Here is a 20,695-nt window from a genome sequence, read left to right as displayed (position 1 = left end):
TTACGTTTAATGTAATCAGTCAGAGAGGCAAGCACCAAGCTCTTCTCTCTGGCAACCAGCAACAGGACCCAAAGGAACATCATGGAATGAGATGGGAGGGTCAGGCTGGGTGTTAGGAAAAGGTTCTTCACCCAGAGGTGGTTGGGCACTGGGACAGACTCCTCAGGGCAGTGGTCATGGCACTGAATCTGCCTGAGTTCAGTAAGTGTTTGCGCAACGCTGTCAGACACATGGTCTGATTTTGGGTAGTCCTGTGGGGACCCAGGAGTTGGACTCGATCCTTGTGGGTCCCTTCCAACTCACATATTCTATGATTCCATGAATCATTCTGGAACATTAGCAAACACAGGAGAACGTGTGACTACTTGACTGTTTACCTTTTTGAGGAGTGTTTTCAGCATAAAATGCTAAACTATTTCTTGTAAGTTATGTTGTCCACCATCAAAAGTGATTTTGATGTCTTTGTATATTAACTGCATATTTGTAAATTTTTTTTGCACTGAGACTACTACTCACTGCACTTCAAATACACTCTTGAAAGAGAAAATGCAATGAACAAAAGTTGCCAGTGATCTTGTTTTTATTTAGGAGCACATAAAAAAAAGTTATGCCGCAGCTTTGGTTGATTGGAATGATATGCATACTTCTATTCGAACAGTATTTTTTAAATGGTAAACAATGTGTACATTCAGTTGTGTGCAAGACAAACACTGTCAATAACAATTACACTACAAAAAAATGAAATGTTTTAAGTATATAGCTGTGAAACCCTTCATATTTTTGGTATTTAACCAGCATTTTTTAGAATTGGTGTGCCGAAGCTATTTCATGTGTGGTATACACTGAAAACAGATCCTGTGGCAAAGTGAGTAGAATTACAGTTGCAATGGCTCTGGAAACAAGTGAGAGCCCTACTTAAAAATATTACTCAGAAGCTACCTCTTCTGCAACTTAAATGTGTAAAGAATCACTAACTTGTAGTTTATTAAGTCAGCAATTAATAGTCAGCCACTTGAATTTACAAAAGTAGACAATATTTTCATACATCTGGGATAATTATAATCATTAAATGATTCATCATGCCACAGAAAATCACAAGAACTGCTGAGACTGAATCATTACTCTACATAACCCAGTAACTCAGGGTTCCACTGAGATAATAATGCTTCTCACAGCTCTTATAAAATCTTCATTGTTCTTTTTCTTTAATGAGAGCTGTTGTCCACCCTATAGATTGGAAGGACAGAAGGATGAAAATTCCTATGCCATAATGAAGCCTGAGTATTTTGCACCATTAACCACTGAGTTCTGGTAGAGCAGTCTCTCTCTACTCTGAAGGGATGGGAATAAAGTATGGATGGAATATTTACAATTTTTATGATAAACTTACTAGCAGACCAGCTGTAACCGTTTCTCTTTTTATAAACCCTGCTTTTTAATATCACCTTATTGTAGAAACATATGGCAAAGCAAATAAAGCTGTCTTTTTAGTAAACAAAAGAATTTTTTGATAAAAACATATAAAAGACAGTTTTATCTGCTGGATGATATACAGGTACCCGTATACAGCATGTATACTAAACAACAGAAGAGAAGGTATATTTGAATGTTACAGGTCTGATGTAAACACAGAGTAAAAATAAGGAGACTCAAAAGTGAAAAACGTTGACTCACTCCATCATGCCTAATTATTGCAGCATATATGATATAAAATTATTCAAATGCAGAAAACACCTGCTTATCTTTAAAAACAGGCAAAAGAGATCTCTTTGGAAATGTAGTTAAATATATATAAAAAAAAAAGCTTCTAGCCAAGATGTGTGTTACATTTCAGCCCACAAAAGAAGTTCACAGGCAAATTATAAACTCCTGAAAATAGAAGCTTATAATGACAACAGACAATGCTTCATTATAGTGACATCAGCAGAGCCACTGTAACACATACCACTGGATTGGGATTTTCTCTTTTGTAAAAGTTTACAGTAAATATTTGAAGACACTGAAAAGGTTCATGTGCAGCTTTTCCATTGGAAGTGTGCAGTTCAAATGAATAAATAAATATATTTCCTGAAGTTTTTTAGAAAATAAGACATTTGACCTAAATACGTAGAATGCACATTAGTCAACCTTGTATAAACAAAAGATTAAGCGAACTATGAATTGCAGACATGAATGGATTTTGCATGGTTAATGATTTAGTTGAAAGCACACACAAAAATTGTTTAGGAAGTTGTTTCCAGTTTTGTCTGATCAATTTCATTTCTTCTCAGAAAGAGTGTTGCCACTAAGTTTTACAACTTGTGAGGCCTCTTCAAGAGATAGCTTAACATTAGATACACAAACAGATGATCCACTGGAAGCTGTACAGGTAAAGAAAAAATATTAGATTTTACACTTAATATCCATGCTAAAACACCAAAAGCAAGAAAATATGAGGAAAGTGTTACTTTACATGAAATAGAATACTGCCTTGACATTGGCACTGAGATAGAAAGAACTAAGGGAATTACTGTTGATCTCAGCATGTCACTTTTTCAACAAAACATTCCTGCCTCCAGTACCACCAAGGGAAGGTGAACTTCCTCACAGAGGCCTAGAAGATCCTAGAAGATGTACTCTGCATTTTCAAGTAGCACCTTCAAGAAAACCTTTGATCTAGTATTTCACATTTGTTTAAATAAACGCCTTTCATATTATAATTTTCAATTTTGAAGACCCATTAGCATATCTAAAAAAAATAGTACTGAGCCAAAAAAAATATATATATATATACACACATACATAATCACAAAACATACTCCTAAAGCAAATATACAAACAGGCTTCAACATAAAACTGCTTTTCCGATAAAGCACCATTAGATGAAACCAGTATGCAAAGCCAAGGATATCAAAAATAAACTGGATCCATAAATAGCATAACTGAAAATAAAAGAAAAATGCAACATGGTGATGTTTTTAGTTTTGGGTGAAAAAAGGGTAAATTTTTTTCTCTTTTTTGCTAGTATTGTTCCTAATTCCATGCCAATAAGCAGCGAAAAAAAATACAACAAACAAACATTTAAAAAAAGAAAGCTTTTTACTGTAATGACACACATACTGTTCAGTTGTGTGATTTTAATTAGTAAGGGAAAAAATTCTTGTGTGTAGCAAGCTACTGTTATTAACAAAGTATTAAAAATATTTTCATCTCATTTATATATATTTTGAATTTGTGCATCTACAAGTTTTGTGGGGAAGTTTCTCTTTTCCTCTTTCAGCTATCAAAGTCCACGTACACAGTAACCTCTATTTAAATTATCCAGGATGTTTTTTTCCTTCCCCAGTTTTGTCAATAGCAGACTTTCATTTAGGAATGGTTAACATTCTTTGTCAGTTCATTATTATGCTTCCTAGTGGATAATTTTTCTCCACTTGTCTCTCTTGGGAATAGCTAGAAATACTGTCATACTTCAAGACAAAACAAACCCCCATGAATTTAGATGCCACAGAAGTACTTTCAAACACTTCAGAAGATAAAAGAAAGTAACTGTTAGTACAGTTTAACTGCTAAAACAATTTGTGCAATGCTGTTGAGTTCTAGCTGACTTGTAAAATGATCCCACCTACACAGACATGTAAAGTTAAGAAATAGCTGCCCTAAGAAACAATGAAAACTAAAAAAAAATCCCTATTGCTGGAAATAATTTAATGAAGTTAGTCATTCTGTCTCTGAAAGAAGTTACTTACATGGGCTTGGTTTCTCTATTGCTAGCCTTTCAGGCAAGGTTTCAAGTGGTGTTGGTTGAATTTTTGCAGGCGTGTATGTATTTAAAGAAATTTTTTTTCCTGACAGGGGACTCATATAAGTTGGAGAAGCTAAAAAGCAAAACAAAAATAAAATAAGAATACACATGCATTAATAGTAAAAATTCACTTTAGCAAAATGCAAAAAATAGTAGCCACAGAACTGCTATTTGTCCACAGTTACACAAACTGCAACTCAGCTACAGATTACTGACTGTAATAGTAACTTCAGTGCATGAAAGACAAAAATCTCCCTTTCACCTCAGTAAATTGGCATAACTTCCAAGCTGCCCAGAAGGTTAAGCCAAATTTCAGTAATAAATGCTTTGCCAGAAGACTGGCAATATTAGTGCTTCTTCTCATAGGTTATGAAGATTGCAGTGGAATAATTGCTTTTAATTCAAAACATCTATGAAATGTGCATACAATAGACTACCACAGACAACTGCAAATGTTAAAAGAAAGCAGAGGGGGGAACAAACTGCTTATGGCCTCAATTCTATCAAGTCAGACTTCCAACTACTCCTTTATACAGATTATGTGGAGGTATTTTAAAAATACTGTCTTGTGTACTGTAAATTCTGAACTGATCTTGAAGTGACACTATCTTCCTAACCAGCATAACAAAGCATTTTAAATAGCTGAGAACTTTGAAATGCCTATGAGACTCCGAATTCTTCCAATGATATCAGTTTTCTTAAATTGCTTATCTTCCTTCTCAGATATAGAAGCTCTACCCTATCAAATTAGCTACTGATTCAAATCTAAGATGTATAAGGCTAAATAAAGTAACAGTAAAAAAAAAAAAGGAAAAATCCTTAACATCCACATTACATTTGAATCAATGTTATGTACAAACTTTCTTACTGGCAAGTATAACTTTTTCTCACCAGAGAATGAGTCTTTAAGCAATTCCTCAAGACTGTTTTCCAGTCACCGGTCATACAAATTGTAACAGATCTAATAAGTGGTAAAATCTGACCTAACTGAAACCGTTTCTAAAGAAAGAGCAGTATACTCAACAATGGGAAACCATCTTCCCAGACACATACGCACGTGTAGCATTCAGTTTGGATTTAATTTCAAGATAATTTAAATATTAAACATACAGCACAAACTATTATAAACTAAGTAATTGCCACTCTACAGTGAAACACTAAGTAATATTGAAAGAAACAGGGTATAACACAGTTTTAAGATGTAAAAGGCAACACTACTCTGCTGAGGTTACCAGCAGTAAAACCATAAAATACAAAGCTGGAAACACTGCATACTCATTAAAAAGAACTCCTCATCATCCAACTAACAATGTGGACCATACAGTCAAGTTCTTAATGTGTTATTTATGTGTAAAATAAACAAATTATGTTTTCAGGAAGTCCTTAATCTACTATACCAGTATATACTACTACTATAGCAGAGGCATTACTTTAATTGACTATGACAGTGTCCATACAGCAAGATGATACTCCAGAAATTAGTTACAGTTTATCTACATTATTTCTTTTTTTTTTAATTTTATTTTTAAAGCAAAATTCTTAGCTTACTTGTTACCTGTAGAATATTGGAAAGGTTAACTAGACATTAGATATTTAATAACTTAAAATGAATGTAATTACAAAGAAAATCAGTACATGTCTCCTGTAGACTTTCCCTTGATGGAGCAGCAACAGAGGCGAGAAATTCGTCCACCTGTTTCAGAGACAGGGAGTTGTGTAGAGTTTCCAAAGGGCAAATAGAAGGCACCATGGAATATAGTTCAAATCCTAGAGAAAAATAAAAAAGAAAAGAGATTTCCAGACTTAAGACAGGATTTAAACTATTGCATCAGCAATTATTAATTCATGACAAAAAGTACTTATTTTATATCAGCACGTGCAGACATAGTACTCTTGAAATAATGATTAAAGGTTACAGGAGTTGGAACAAGATGTGCCAGTTTCCAGGATCTGTTAAACTCAAGGTACCATGTAGCACACTATGGGATATAAATCCCATGTGCATAGAAAGCAGCCTTCAAACTTTACAGATGTGTTTTGGCAGAACACTAAACAGGTAAATCAATTGACAGCTACGTTATCAACTGTTAGCAAAGACAAGAACTAAAAATGCTAAAACTTCCAAGAAGAAATATATTTGCAGAATTCACATTCTATCACCTTCATTATTCTGTGAAAAACTGTTGCCTTAAATATAAAAGGAAAACCGCTATTACCACTTTTGTACCTTGCGGTTACACGTTTTATCTTTGTAAGACAGTTTTACACCTACCTTTTGGCATTTAAAAACGGTATTTAAATAGTGTAAGTTTCATACATTTTAACAGGCAAGTACACTAAACCAAAATCTAAACATTTATTGGGCTTCACTTTTCTATTAGTATTGATTATAAAGCAACCATGCATATCCATATTACTAATATACTGAAAAGCATTTAAACGCATCTTGGGAAAAAAAAATCACCCTGCAGTTCTGTAAACTGATACACGTTTGAAAACTCAATGAACAGCTCTTCATCCAATTGCATTTCAAAAGAGGAAAATACATCCATTAGTGTTTTCAACATACAGCTGTAACATTACAACTTTGCAATTCAATACTGTAAATTTACAGTTGCTACATTTTTATTTTTTAATATTTAAATGAAGAGACAAGAGTGAATGAAGTCATGTTTAGTTTCAGTTCAAGGTACATTTATTAGAGATACCATTATGACTATGACCTGCTCCCTCCCCCAGAACAATAAGCATCAATATTCTCTGGTATACAGTGTTAATTATTCACTCCCCACTTAGTGCTTTGGATAGAGAAGTAACCAAAATTTCCCGCTGAAAATATCTGTATTTATATTTGGATCCACCTTGGCCATAAAACTCGAGGGACAGTCACTCCCAATATACAATCACCTGAAGTGTATTTATGTCAGCTTCACTTATACTACAAATAAAACAGTGCCTTTCACAGAAACTTTGTTTTCATGTACAAAAGAAACACCACCACATATTTCATTTCTATTTTCATGTAAACACAACAGCTACACTTCAGAGTAAGCAAAAATATGTTTGGCATACATGTTAACATCCTAAATAACAATGCATGCATGCAAAGCGCAAACCCTTTCTTTGCATTACAGTAAAGTAAGACTTAGCTCTTTACACTGACAGAAGAGTCACAGTCATTTGGATGAGTTTTTTTTTTTTTTTAATTTTACACTGAATGCAGTGGGACAATGTCAGGTTAACTTTTTAATAACTAGTACTGTTATACTGCAGTGTTACAGAAAACCAGAAAGGAATTTCAAAATACACCCACGCCCTTTTCTTTCAGGAATTTGCCCCTCCATACGTTTTTATTTGGTTTTAACAACTCTTTTATCTGATAGCCATATCCCAGCATGTTGTTGCAACATCTTTGCCTTTGATATGACTGAAAAGTTATCCTGGAAATCTATCCGCAGTGTTTTACGATAAATTATACATTTATAATAAATATTTTTTTTAATTTTAATGATGAAGAAGCCTGACAGTATCCCTTTAAAAAAGGCAATTTCCTGTAAACTACCAGCCTTTTATAGTTTTGGTTATATTGTCTCATAAAGTGCCGTTCCCATCAAAATGCAAGACAATGAAAGGGTACACGCGGCATTTCAAAAAGCTACCCTGCTGTCTTACATTTAAAAGCTATAGAGACATACCACTGGAGCCTAGCAATTCCACAGAGGAAATGGACCAGCACCTAAAGAGGTGTTGGTGTTCTGCACAAGAGGCCCAGAAAGTAACGTAAAGCACTGTCAGAAGATACTTGTTTCACCATGTTCCTTGAACTAAAGATGGCAGGGAAGGGGGGAGTCTGAAATGAGTTAGAAGGTATGATAATAACATAAAGTAAGAAAGAAACAGAGTGAAAGGGACGAGGAGAATCAAAATGATAGTCCATAGGACAGACAAAACAACACCAATATGTCCTCATGTTAGTAGAGAAACCTCAGAAACCTGCAATGTATTTAGGTTCCGTAGGAGCTCAAAGAGCATGCATTAATCTTGTAAAAGATGTATGGTAAAACATCTGTATTAAATGAATCAGAATAATCGAAGCATTCATTAAAAGAAATTTAGATCCATTTTTAAAGAATGCAGCCACAAAAAGAGAGCGCTAAATGGAGCAGAAAATAATCAATTATTGGCCACTGGTATTCAAGTGCAGCTCTTACTTTCTGACCTTGAATGTTTGGGAAATATTACTTGATTTGATTCTACAGATTAAAAAACAGTTTCCCATCTTTCCTACTGTATCAGTTTTCCTTCAACATGCACTGCAGTGCAAAAAACTCACTATGTATTCCAAATGAATATCATAACGGACCGGTTTGCTTCTCAAGAAATCAAAACAAAAACTCGCTCTTTTTCTTTAACCTTATCTCTAAACAAATACATTTTGAATCTAACACTAAAACGCTGGTGATTTCCACTGCAGTTTCGATGATGTCATCACCACCGTACTCAGCCAGCTGTCATGCATATTTTAAAAATGCAATTAAGAAATCTGAAAAAACTACATTAAGACTGGGTGGATTCAGAAGACTAAGTTTGGTTTTTGCAAACAGGATATATTTTGGGCATTTTTAATCAAGCAGAAAATTAAGTATGAAATGTTTTGCTGAAAAAGAGAAAGACGGAACTCTGTCCTGTGTTAAACAGACTTCTTTTTGTAAATATGGTAGACTGAAGGCAAATTAACTCTCACGTTAACAGGCAACTCTCTCGCTGTGACTTTTTAGCACAATATTTAAGTAATTTGCACAACTGATGAACAGAGAAGCACGATAAGATAAAATAAATTTTTGTCTGATGTTAAATATAGTGATTTTGCAGGTATGTTAAGTGTCTGCTTTGCTTTTTTAATTTAGTATCACTTCAAGAAGATAATCATAAACTCCAGTTGTCAATTTAGTGATTTATTTTAGAATCAGGAGAATCAAGGAAACAGTTCAGCAGGAGAAAGGTGAAGAAGAAGCAGCAGTAGCTATCAAGAAGCGTATACCCAATAAAGATCAGATTTATTTCTGTTTTTATGTTGTATCCATACAGTCTGATCACATGAGTAATTGGGGAGAATAATTTGTTACAGGAGTCATGATTAACAGTAAGTAGCACTTCAATTTTTTTCAAGGATTTTTCTGAGGAATGAATTTTGATGTTATATTTAGACTAATGAATGGTAAAGAAGGGATTCAGGATATCTAATGATTACAAATATATTTGGAATTGTGCTTGAAGTTAGGAATGACAGACGGCTGGATGATACTGTACACCCCATATTTGAAATAAAAATAAAAGGGATGAAGCAAGGAACCTTTTGTTTTTGTTTTTAAAATAAAAGCAAAACGTACCATTGGTTGGGTGTCGAGCAAATGAGATAGAAAACCTTTTAACAGCAGAACCGCGTGTGGTGTCTAAGAAAGAGAAAAACAGGTACCTGAAATTTGTAACAGCTACCAAAAGAGGGACATTTTTAAAAAGGAAAAGAGGAGGTAAGAAAAAAAGAAAAGATGAGAAGGTATTAGAACTGAGTGGCATGCAGAAGGGACCAAGAAAAGGAGCTAAAAATCTAAATAGAGGTTAAAAAGAAGAAAATTTGGATTGCTGGTAACTACAAGATGTGTAATGAAGTGTATGAAAACAAGCAGAATGAGCTGGTGATTCTGGCATACAACATTATATCAGGTTAGAGTTGAACATTGAGTAGTGAATTGGAGGGGAAACAGCATGAATACTGTTTCACCTAGGAGTTATAAAAAGTGTGCTTTTTTACATTCTGAAATCTAGTGAAAGACTTTCTTCTCTATCCCACGTTATTCAAAAATGAAAATCTCCTGCTCTTTTGTAATCCAATCCCCAGTGAAAAAAGGTCAGGAATCCTAAAATTTTCACCATCAGTATTCAAATTATTAGTTTGTCATTTCTTTCATTTCTTGTATATGCTCCAAGATCAATAATGAATGATAAAACCTGACATTTAAAGTGAGAAAATAATTTCAAAACTAAAATTTTATTTTACTTTAAAAATGCATTTTCTGAAATCTCTTGACATGTGTAACAAGTTTGTGAGCTAATGTTCAATTCAAGACAGAGACAAGAATTAACTATGCTATTAAGTTAAACATAAGCAAGCTATGGGCAATAAAGGAATAGAAACTCATACAATTAATACTAAGGCAAAGGATTCTAGGATTCCATTAAAATCAGTAGCCTATGATTTATCTTTAGAAGTTTAATGTGGCACATGGGTTTGTGCGTGCATGTGCGAGAGTGTGCACATACCATCTATGAAGCCAGAAGAAGTCAGCTTTTTACGATGAGTACGAGCATAATCCTGTAGGTTAGGTGCACTTGAAGAACCCCCGAGCACTGAGGTGCTAAACAGGCCCGCACAGTGAGACCCTGATGGGAGTTAGAGAAAATACATACAACAACCAGGTGTTCGTCCATTCACATTGGGGATGCATGCAGCATGCAAGCACATGGCTCTTACCACACAAAAGGCAGCTTTTGGCAGTGCCTTGGACAGGTTCACAATATGCTTGTAATGTCAGAATGGTACTTGTAGGCTGAAACTATCATAATTTATTGTGCTTCTACTCATGACACACCACTCTCTGCCATATGTGCAAAGAGAGGACTGACTTTAACAAAGTGACTTCTTATCCTGTTTACACATTTGGTAAAGAAAAGTTACCAGTTAGCATTAATGCAAACATAACCAAAACAACAAAACAAAAGCAAGATGATGATGTGAACGTTGTGTGTTTTAAAACCTGCAGCTCTCAAACAAATATAAACTGGGAAAATACTACTCATTGCTTTCATCCAAATAAAATTTTGAGATGATAGGCTTCAATGAAGTATGCATGCATTTCCACAGACGTGGAAACACTTCCCCTTTAGCCCCAACAAAATGTTAACCATATCTGAAATACTCTATACGTATTTCAGCTACCATCATTGTTAGAAATTGAAAATATCTAAAAGTTTCATAGAGTTTAGCTTAACTTCCTTTCCAAAGAAGACTTTTGTACATCTCCATGCAAGTAATAGTACTTTTGTTACAATTTATATGATCCTGACACTGGGATGGGAGTGTTAACAAATCACGGAAAGCTACATAAAGAAAGATGAAAATAACTTTTATAATCCACCATAAATTAAATTTACATAGAACAGTGAAGAAAATGGAAAAAAATGCTGCAATTTTTTCCCTTGATTCTTCATTAATAGTTGAAAGGAAATGTGGTTTCACTCAGAACTTATCTTTTCCATTTTAGATAGCTCATTTTTGAAGACCAAGTATCTATCCAGGGATACTTCCTTTCATTACTTTTGATGACCTAATGAGAGGAAACATTACTAGCACATGTGACCAATCACAGCCAAAATAAATTGGTGCCTGGTCTGTGGCAAAAGCCTTTGACATCAAATGTAATATCTTGACCTATGCACAGAAATAAACTTCCACAAGCCATATTGTGTCATATTGACAAAAGAAAAGTTGTTTAACTTTAGCAAGCACACAATAAAAAAAATTACTTCAATAAACAAGAGCACCTGATGTATGCATTTTACTAATGGAAAAATATAATAGGGAGAAAAGTATCACAGAAAGATTAAACATGCAAAAAAAATACAGATCTTTGCAGAGAGTTGAAAAGCTACTTCTCAGTTTATGCATGTACCTTATGCATTTTCTACACTTCATTTTTCCCATAAAAAGACACATTTACAGAAAAAAATCAATATTAATTTATAGTAGTGCAAGATTTCATGTTTTTACATATCAGGCATGTGAATGTCAGTTCCAAAGAAGCAACAGAAAAGCACCACTTGAATTAAAAGAATTTGAAACAACTCATTGAATTATAGCATGATTCATTCTAATGCTGAAAAGAAGAAATTGATTTTTGGAGAGGGAATATGTGCAAAAACCCATATATCAAGATACTTGAGGTTTGTTCCCCCTTCCCCTGGGTAAGACACCTTCAGTTCCACCAATTGCCCACAGTAGGAAATGCTAATTTTCAAGAAACATGTTTTAACTGTTTCCATTGTAGGCTATTTCAATCCAAAAGATTCTTGCAAAAACCCCAGTCAACTCTGTCATGAACTACATTTTTTTTTTAATCTACTTTACAGTAAAAATAATCCTGTTTCAGTCAGTACAGTGTCAGTAGTGTGAACAGCCTCAAACAATTTGCTCTTTTCAGTTGTGATTTATTTAGAAACTTTTGTTGTAGAAAATTGACCAGTTCAATTTTGACCAGCACACTCATCACATTATTGATAGGAAATACTACCAGGTCCTGTTCACATCGAAGTTTTTTAAAGGAAGTACAACTGTGCAGAACAACAGGCAGATGAAAAGCTACTGACATGGAACAAAATTTCAACTGTATGCACATACCTAGACCACTCTGCTTTTGTTCCAGAATAGTTCTTGGTGTTCGTAAGTTACTATTGCTTTCTGATAGGACCTGGATATAAAAAAACAGAAAAATAAGGGAAAGTAGGACAGTGGCATGAAAAGTCCATTTAACTTGATACAGCAGCCTGCTTCAGACAGACAAGTGTTAATAAGCTGTATGATAGGTGTTAGTAAAAATATGTGAAGGAAACATGAAAGATCATGCAATATCCCCTTCTGAAGGGAGTCCATTTCACATATGAGTTCCTTGCAATGAAGTGGTGCAAAGCAAGCATTCAGAATGAGAAAGGACACAGACCAAGACAGATATGAGAACAGACATTTGAGACATTTTATTTTACCAAATGCACTCTCCTAAACTGCGCCTGTATTGAAAAAAAGGAGGGGAGGGAAGGAAAGACAGACAAGCTATTGAGGACACCATACAATCACTGATCCATGCACGGGCTCAATCAGTGTAATCTTCAGATGCTCACAGCCTTTACTCATATAAACTTTTCCTATACAAATAGTTTTATAATCTTCCACAACAAAAAGAAATTATGAAAATTTTCAAAGAAAAAGGATATGATTAACAGAACACCATCCATTGTCGTACAGGTAAACAATATCTTGAAATACAAAGAATCTTATATCTTCATTGGTACTTTAAAAAATTTACTGCCTCTTTTTTCCTGCTTCCTCCCCCACATATTTAGAAAAATCTTCAAAATATTGTACAAGTCAATGGATGATGTACTGTGTTGGGAGTTTTAGATACCTCCAGATACAGAACGCAAGAATTATTAGTGCTAGAGTTTGTTCCCTGCAATAGTTAATACCAGGCCACTGGAAATATGATATATGCAAAACAAGTTTTGAATAGCAATATGAAGTTCCAAATAAATTATTTTAAATGGTATTGGTTCCAATTATTAAAAAAAATTAAATTTAAATTTACCTACCACCAAATTAAGCAATGCCGTTTTTAAAGTCTTAAAGGACAACTAAGCCAAAGCCGAAATCTGTTTTATTAGGCAGTAGACTATGTCTTTTCTACTGTGGTAACATTTGCAATTCCTATAAGGAAACCAATTTTTCAAGAAAGTGTGTAACACATTCAGTGGAAAAACATGCACTTGCTCTTTTTCCCCCAGACATTCTCGGGAAGTAATTTTAAAAAGTGGAAGAATTTGCTTCAAATGTAATCCGTAACAAGGGATTAGATGTCCTTAAAGACAGTTGGTTGTTGCTTGGAATGCATAATAATGTTTAATGAAGTAAAGTTTAAAAACCTGTTGCCATGAGCCAAAAATACTGGATGTGAAAGCCAATGATTTAGGGGAGACAGGGGAAGAAGTGATTTGTTCCCCTGATCTGCGTCTTCGACGCCCAGTACCCACACCACTGGTGTAATGCAGCCAGGTACCAATACACTCTGGGCTAGACACACTCAGGGGGCTCTCTTCCTGGAAGTGAGAAAGGGGGCAAAAAACAGCAAAGCATGCAAAGTTAGATTCAACAGAGCCAAATGAACAGAAAAGAAAAAAAATACCCAGTCTGCTTGCACCCTTTTAATATACTGCTTCTAAAACTATTAAACAGTGAGTAGGGAAGAATAGTATTACAATATGAGGAAGTTATCACTTCCACTCAATCAATTACATTTTAATACATTCTAATCAAATTTCTGGTAGATTAATTATTAAATAATGGCATGAAAGAAAAATAATGGGCATCAATAATTGGTTCATAATTTTTAGAATTCCTCACGTTGGAAACAGAATATCTTTTATCCTTGACATACTGTTTAATAGTTTTCCCCCTCTAAGTACATTAAACTTTCCTATTTAGTACTTAATAATTTTCATTGATAGTCTATAGCCTGATCTAAGAGACTCTGATTTTTAGAATCACCTTTGAGACTTTACAACTGACTGACTGTTAGGTAACACCAATCTGACTGGTAGTAGTTTTCCAACCTTAAAAAAGCCTTAAACATTATCTAAAGCTGGACAGCTATAAGACTTCAAGGGAAGACAGTGTCAGGCTGAGCCCTGCATGCCCTATGTAGCATTAGCAAACAACATTTTTTGCAGTACAGAATTTGATTTCCGATGCTGATGAGTCTTACTTTCTCATTTTACTCTTTGAAATCTTTTTTTTTTCCCATGACTCAGTTACAGTTGCCATGCTTCTCTAAATATTGCTGACTATACCCCCGATGTTAACTTCCATCTAATCTCATACCTGACAGTGTCCCTTCAAATTAATGGATGTAAGGGAAAAGAGAATTGCCTTACAGACAAAAAAAAAAAAAAAAAAAAAAGTTCAAGGCAGTTGCAGTTTAAGTTGCAGTAAAATGTCTTTTTTAAAAAACACTTGAAAATACTACTTGGTATAAATATTCCAAATACTGGTTTTGCAGATTTCAGTGGGCCAGATGAATCTCTCAATTTTCCTTTTGGACAAAAATAAATAAATAAATCATAGTGTATGTTTTCTTTAAATATTCCAGCAAATAAACAGTCACTGAATGCTGGAACCCATTCTATCAGGAGACATACTACACGCACAGTCAAAATTTAGTAATTTGTGTTACCAATACCTTTTGAAAGTAACTTCCACACAATTTATGAAAATGAAAGAGATTAAAAGTTTGAAGTAAAAAGTCTATTAAGCTGTGTGTATATGAACCCATAACTAGGAGGGGAGCTTGCATGATCATACTGAAAAGAGCATTTAAAAATCCAAAATATTGATGTTGTGAGCATTTGTTTATGATAAAACTTGGAAATAGAAAACGTAAGACATTCACATTTATTACCTATGTTAATTTATGAAAGTCATGTGAAGTTATACAGATATCCTTGTAGAAGGAAACCATGCATCTTTTTCTCTCCATACTACCAATAACCAAATAACTTGCAAATCTTACTTCTGTAATACTTGCATTGCATACAAACAGTCCACTGCCAACACAAACATGAAAGGAAAAGCTTTTGGTGTGAATCTTAAGTTCTGATGGTTTTAAGCAACTGAAAATGAGGCAATAAGAAGCTGTTAGTCTGCTTCTAGCATTAACGTCACAGAAGTGCCACTATGCACCAACTGAAGCTTTGCCACTCAACCATACAAATGGTATCAGTGACAATGCTCTGCATCCCCCACCTCTGTGACATTAAAGCCGTATCCGTGAAGCACACCTAGATGTCATGGCCTTCAAGACAGGAGACTAGACTGTTCAAGCTGTTATCTAAAGACTTAATGAAACACAAACCCCACCTATTTAAAAATAAAAAAAACCACAACTTACAGTCTATTGTCTTACCTTCAAATGCTGAAGGAGTGGAGTCACTTCCACTCCACGTGAAAACAAATACACCTGAAGACATTTATCTCACCTTCTGCACCTCCCCTAGAGCCCCCCAAATCCCCATCCCCTCTCAGTATGATGACCCTGAAGGTTTGCTTATTTCCCAACACCAGCAGTCTTGTAAGGATGGATATAAAAGCAATGTATGTTAGTTGGAAGATGTAAGTTTAGACTGAGTCTTCATTTTCAAATATATTTTTTTTTTTCCTCTAATATGGCTTAAAAAACAACAACAACAAGGAAATAAATCTTTTATGGGAAAATAATCACGTATTTTAAAAAATTCCTTCAGACAAATTATTGCCATGGAGGACTTCCCACAAAATAAGAGGAACCCTTTTGTGAGGCTTAACACCATACTGGTTCCGTGTAATCGAAAGCAGAATTACGTTTGGTATTGCTTTGTTAAAATAAACAGAAATTAATTTCTGTGAAATTCATTCTCTGAAACATAAACACTTACTTCAACAGAACCAATCTTCCTGGATCGTGGAAGGGGTGACTTTCTGTGTATGTGAATTGGATCTGATACCATTGGCTTGAACATCACTACTGACCGATCTGTTTCATCCCTTCTAGAAGCATGTGCCTCTTCATCACTATCATTTCTGTGAGAGGTTTTCTTCGAGCCTTCATTCTACAAACAATATAATTCCTTTTCAGTTTAGATTCAGACCTTGCAACACATATAGAGAAGTGACTACTAAATGAACCTTCTGCATAAACACAAAGCAACATAAAAGATATCAGTAAATTATATACTATTGAACAACTAGTTATAAAATGCATATTGATTTAGACTTAATAATCCACGTGTATTTGCTCCTACCATGCCACTGCGTATGACAGCATGGTCTTAATTAGCCAGACTGTTCAGCCTACATATCTTATCCCAACTTCCTGCTGACATACTAGTAAAATTCTAGCCTCACAAGTCAAAATTCCAGCCAAGCTTTGCTTTCATTCATCTCTCATGTGGTAACTCCACAGACCTACAAACACAATTACAGTCCTCAACAATCTGTTGAGCTGTCAAGCCAATAAGCATGCCAAACTGTCTTATTTTCTTAAATATTTATTTCAGTTGCCAGCATATTGTTAATGTGACACTGCCATTGCTGCCACTTTTCTTACAAAGAATAGTTTGTACTTGTAGTAAAAAGTCTAGCAAAGCCATAGGAGACCCACATTATCTGTGTACATTCCAAATGGACCTCCTCAAAAATTACACTTGTATTTTTTAACCTAATAATTTCCCACTGTTTATTTTAGATGTGTCTGCATCCAGGAAAAAAATAACTTTTGCTTTAAAGAAAGGTATAATTATTACCTCTCGGGAGGCAGGTCTGTATCCATAACCAGCTGGTAAATTTTTATCTTCCTCACAGCCTTTGGCTCCTGGACTAAAGTGCAACTCTACATGGAAACGTTCTTCTGAAGAAAGTTCCTGAAGAAAATGATAAATAGATTTACACTTTAATATATAGCTTAGCATTACTTATTTCTGAAGACATTCATCCCTGAAGACATTCATCCATTTTAAATACCTTGTTTGGATCCTCATAAAGCATGATAACAATCTGTGTCATGTAATTGAGTTCATTGACAACATTTAAATAATCCATAGCTCTTTTCCATTGTTCATCTTTTGATTCCTTATGAAGAGAAAAAAAAAAAAACAGCATCTTGACAAATAAAAACTAGCAATTTTCTTTAGAAAGACTGATGACTTCCATTTTCTCCTATTTACATGGCGTTTACTTTCACAGAAGCAGTATAAAGCTCTTTATAGCTAACAAAAAACCTGAGACAACTAGAAAAAGTGAAGCAAAATTACTCATTAAATGAATGGAAAGTGGAGATCAGAACTTTTCGCATTTTATTTTAGTGTATCTTTCATGTTATTTTGTTAATAATGATATATGCTCTGTAGACAGAAGCACCATTTTATATTCTCCTGACGAGAATCTTGGACTCTGCTATAAACTTGCTTCAAATAGTATATCATGGGAAATGTTTCTAGGTATCTTTATAGCAGTTAAACAGACAAAGAGTACTTCTAAAGTATAGCAGAAGAATAAGCATCATATTCTGAATTATTTAAAGTGAATATTCACCTTTTTCAAGCTCTAAAACAAAGGTCCATTAATTATGAAAAAAACAAACTACAGGTGTATCTGCTGTAGCATGTTACAGAGGTCTAGGATTAAAAATGCTTTTTGGACCAATGAGTTTACTCATCTGTCACCAGAAGCAAGTACATATATGCAGCTATTTCAAAAAATATTACTTTAATCATGGCGTCTCAGAAACATCTATGTAGACTCTGTGGTGCTACACTGTCCTCTCTCCATGAGCTCAGCTGGTTAACTGGTGAATCTGAAGAGCTTGTTATTTTGGTCTTTGGTTTCAAAGCCAATCAGATGGAGAATAAAGCAGCACCTTCAAAGTATTCTACAACAGTATGGTAAAGAAAGACAGTCCACTGAACAGTAGGAACTTTGCACTACAAGAGCATTCTTGAAGCCAGGTAGAAAGGTCTTGACAATATTCCAGTAATCAAAAATAAGCCAATCCAAAAGTCAATTCAGAGAAGCCTGAATTAGATAATTTGAACAGAAAAGAGTTGGTGACAACAGAAGACAAAAAAATGATTATCTTCCCTTTGCAAACCCCTTTGAGACCATAACATATATAGCTGAATACACCAACAGAACTCAATTTAAAGGAGCATGCTGTTTTCCAATGACCACCCTAGGAGTTCGAAATTTGTCTCTGCATATAAAACAAGAAATCAAATGTTTAAAAAAGTATTATAATTTCCAAAGCCACTTTAGAAAATTAAGCTTTCAACTAATACAGCTTTAGTAAAAGTTGTTTATTTTGGTTCCTCATAAAATACCACAGCTTTCACAGAAAAAGTGTTCAACTTACATCACATAAGGCACCATAACGAAGGGTGGACAACAGGGAATGGACATGACTTTCACTGGTGAAATACAGTCGTGTACGAACATGGCGTTCAGGGGACATAACACCCCTGGAGTAACTTAAAAGAAAAAGAAATCTAATTAGACCATAATGAGATGTAACCCTATTTTAGAAATAGCTGTCAACCAATAAATGAGTCATATGTTTTACATTATTCTGAACTAGTAAGACGTTTCAAGTATGAAAGCTATGGAGTATCTCCAGTAAGTCTAACAGAAATTAATGTAACCATATAAAAAAATTAAGACTTACAGAGGGTGAAGCTTATTTACAGTATCATCATCTTGAGTTCTCTGAAGGTCAGAACGGATTTTTCTAACTAGAGGAGTGCAGTAACCTTTGGCAATCTCTAGTTTCTCAGCCTTAGAAATACCATATTCCTGCGTAAGAAGGAATTGACTTTTAAAAATCAGTTAAAGATCAAAGCATCTTCTAATTCAAGGCTTGTATATTAAATTTAATTAGCCATCTATTACTTTTCTCTGGCTGCAAACTGTTTTGTTTAACCTTATTATTATAATCAAACACTGACCTCCCCCTTCAAGTAAGAGAGGGTTTGCCTTTTTCCTGTTTGAGATAACATCGAAAATCGTTTCTTCGTGCACAGGATGTTACAATATAATTTCATATTCTGTAGCCTACACCATTTAGAGCTAATCTGAATTTATCAGTCTGCAGTACATGGAAATTTAACTTGTCTATACCTAGCCTTAAATTCTGTGAAACTTAAGGTGTTTTTATCAGGGAGTTTTTATCAGGGAGTGTTAGCACTTTGAAGCAGCAGAAAGGTCCTTTAAAATTTCAGTTGCTTAAGGCAAGGGAAGTTAGATAGACTATGATTCAGCATCAATTGCAGAGAGCCTGAAAACGAAGTTGTTAAAAGCAGCAAGAATGAAATTAAATGTGATTTAAGAATATACAGTTGATCATGTGGGCTCCACTTAAATCTGTAAAGAATGGCTGTGATGAGACAATTCACCTTAATACGCTGCAGTAGCAGTATAAACTGCCAGAAAAAAATCACTCTGAACACACTTCAGTGAATGCTGAAACAAAATCTTTCTTAAACAAAACAATCTGCTTCCTAGCAGAAAATAAGACGTGAAGTTAAAGGGACCTTCAATAGAAAATACAAAGCAGACATCTTTCACAGTTTGATAAAGCATTAATTCTGCAATCCACTCCATAACTGAAAATATTTACCTGAGGGATCACAATGTCAGCTAAAGCCTTTGAAAGCCTGTATAATTCCATTGTGTTTTCCAGTTTTAAGGAGCCGTTGTGCTGCACATCATACTTTATACAGTCGTAAATATCAGGAATTTTGCTAATGTCGTATCTTCCATTCTTTGTTTTGAAATCTTTTTCTAGCTTGGCCCATCTGCGCAGCATCAGTTCTAATGTTTCACTGTGGTACAGCTGAATATCTAGATAAATACATATCTCACGTAAGTAATCAGCAGCATCCAAATAACAAGAGAAAAAATTAATTACATGGTAGTAACTGCTGAAAACAATTTTTATATATAAAATAGTATATTAAAAGTATATATTTATATATATAAGTATATATAAATTTTATATATTATATATATTTTACTATTAATTATTATTTTATTTATTAGCATTTTATTATTATATATATTTATATGTATTGTATATAAAAGTATATATATTTATATATAAAAAGTGTATTAAAAGAGAAAATAAACTAACTATACTATTTCCAATAAGAGGGAACAGATGTGCATATGGTTAATTTTACTGGTGAAAACATCTAGCCACATCCAGACAGCAGAAAGCTTCCTCGCAAAACTGCACCACTCACCCTTTAGACAAAGCTACAGCACCAAGAATAAAGTGTCCTGCAGCACTGGTCATGTAATAAATGTGTCAAAAGCAAAAGCCAAGAGACTGGTAGACAGGTTGGATTATCTCATTCACAAGACAGGAGACTGGAGCAGTGATACTATCTATGCAAGACACTTGCATGCCTCAACCTCAGAACAACAGCTATTTGCATTGCAACACACTGCAAAGAAGATTGATAGCAAATATTCCAGTATTTAGTTAGTACCAAAAAAGCACT

At 34.4% G+C, this 20,695-nt stretch overlaps 1 protein-coding gene across 15 annotated transcripts in view; it reads right to left on the bottom strand.

Moving 5' to 3' along the window:
- Positions 1 to 562: 562 nt before the first annotated feature.
- PPIP5K2 (diphosphoinositol pentakisphosphate kinase 2) overlaps positions 563 to 20,695 on the bottom strand; it is a 52,516-nt gene continuing 32,383 nt past the window's right edge. For 5 of the 15 annotated variants that reach the window (XM_066988460.1, XM_066988459.1, XM_066988461.1 and 2 more), the window contains 13 exons: positions 19,810 to 20,033; positions 18,859 to 18,986; positions 18,550 to 18,664; positions 17,163 to 17,270; positions 16,946 to 17,062; positions 16,079 to 16,252; positions 13,535 to 13,708; positions 12,240 to 12,309; positions 10,106 to 10,225; positions 9,175 to 9,237; positions 5,405 to 5,551; positions 3,729 to 3,857; positions 563 to 2,360 (listed from right to left, as the gene is read on the bottom strand). In XM_066988460.1, coding sequence (XP_066844561.1) covers positions 2,257 to 2,360; positions 3,729 to 3,857; positions 5,405 to 5,551; positions 9,175 to 9,237; positions 10,106 to 10,225; positions 12,240 to 12,309; positions 13,535 to 13,708; positions 16,079 to 16,252; positions 16,946 to 17,062; positions 17,163 to 17,270; positions 18,550 to 18,664; positions 18,859 to 18,986; positions 19,810 to 20,033 — 1,673 coding nt within the window. In that variant the 3' untranslated portion in view covers positions 563 to 2,256. The remainder of the gene's footprint in view (positions 2,361 to 3,728; positions 3,858 to 5,404; positions 5,552 to 9,174; positions 9,238 to 10,105; positions 10,226 to 12,239; positions 12,310 to 13,534; positions 13,709 to 16,078; positions 16,253 to 16,945; positions 17,063 to 17,162; positions 17,271 to 18,549; positions 18,665 to 18,858; positions 18,987 to 19,809; positions 20,034 to 20,695) is intronic. The other 10 variants (XM_066988463.1, XM_066988464.1, XM_066988465.1 and 7 more) reach the window with 10 other exon arrangements.

The sequence above is a fragment of the Anser cygnoides genome, chromosome Z (genome assembly GCF_040182565.1).
Source record: "Anser cygnoides isolate HZ-2024a breed goose chromosome Z, Taihu_goose_T2T_genome, whole genome shotgun sequence".
Lineage (NCBI taxonomy): Eukaryota > Metazoa > Chordata > Aves > Anseriformes > Anatidae > Anser > Anser cygnoides.
This window is presented reverse-complemented; position numbering and strand designations above follow the sequence as displayed.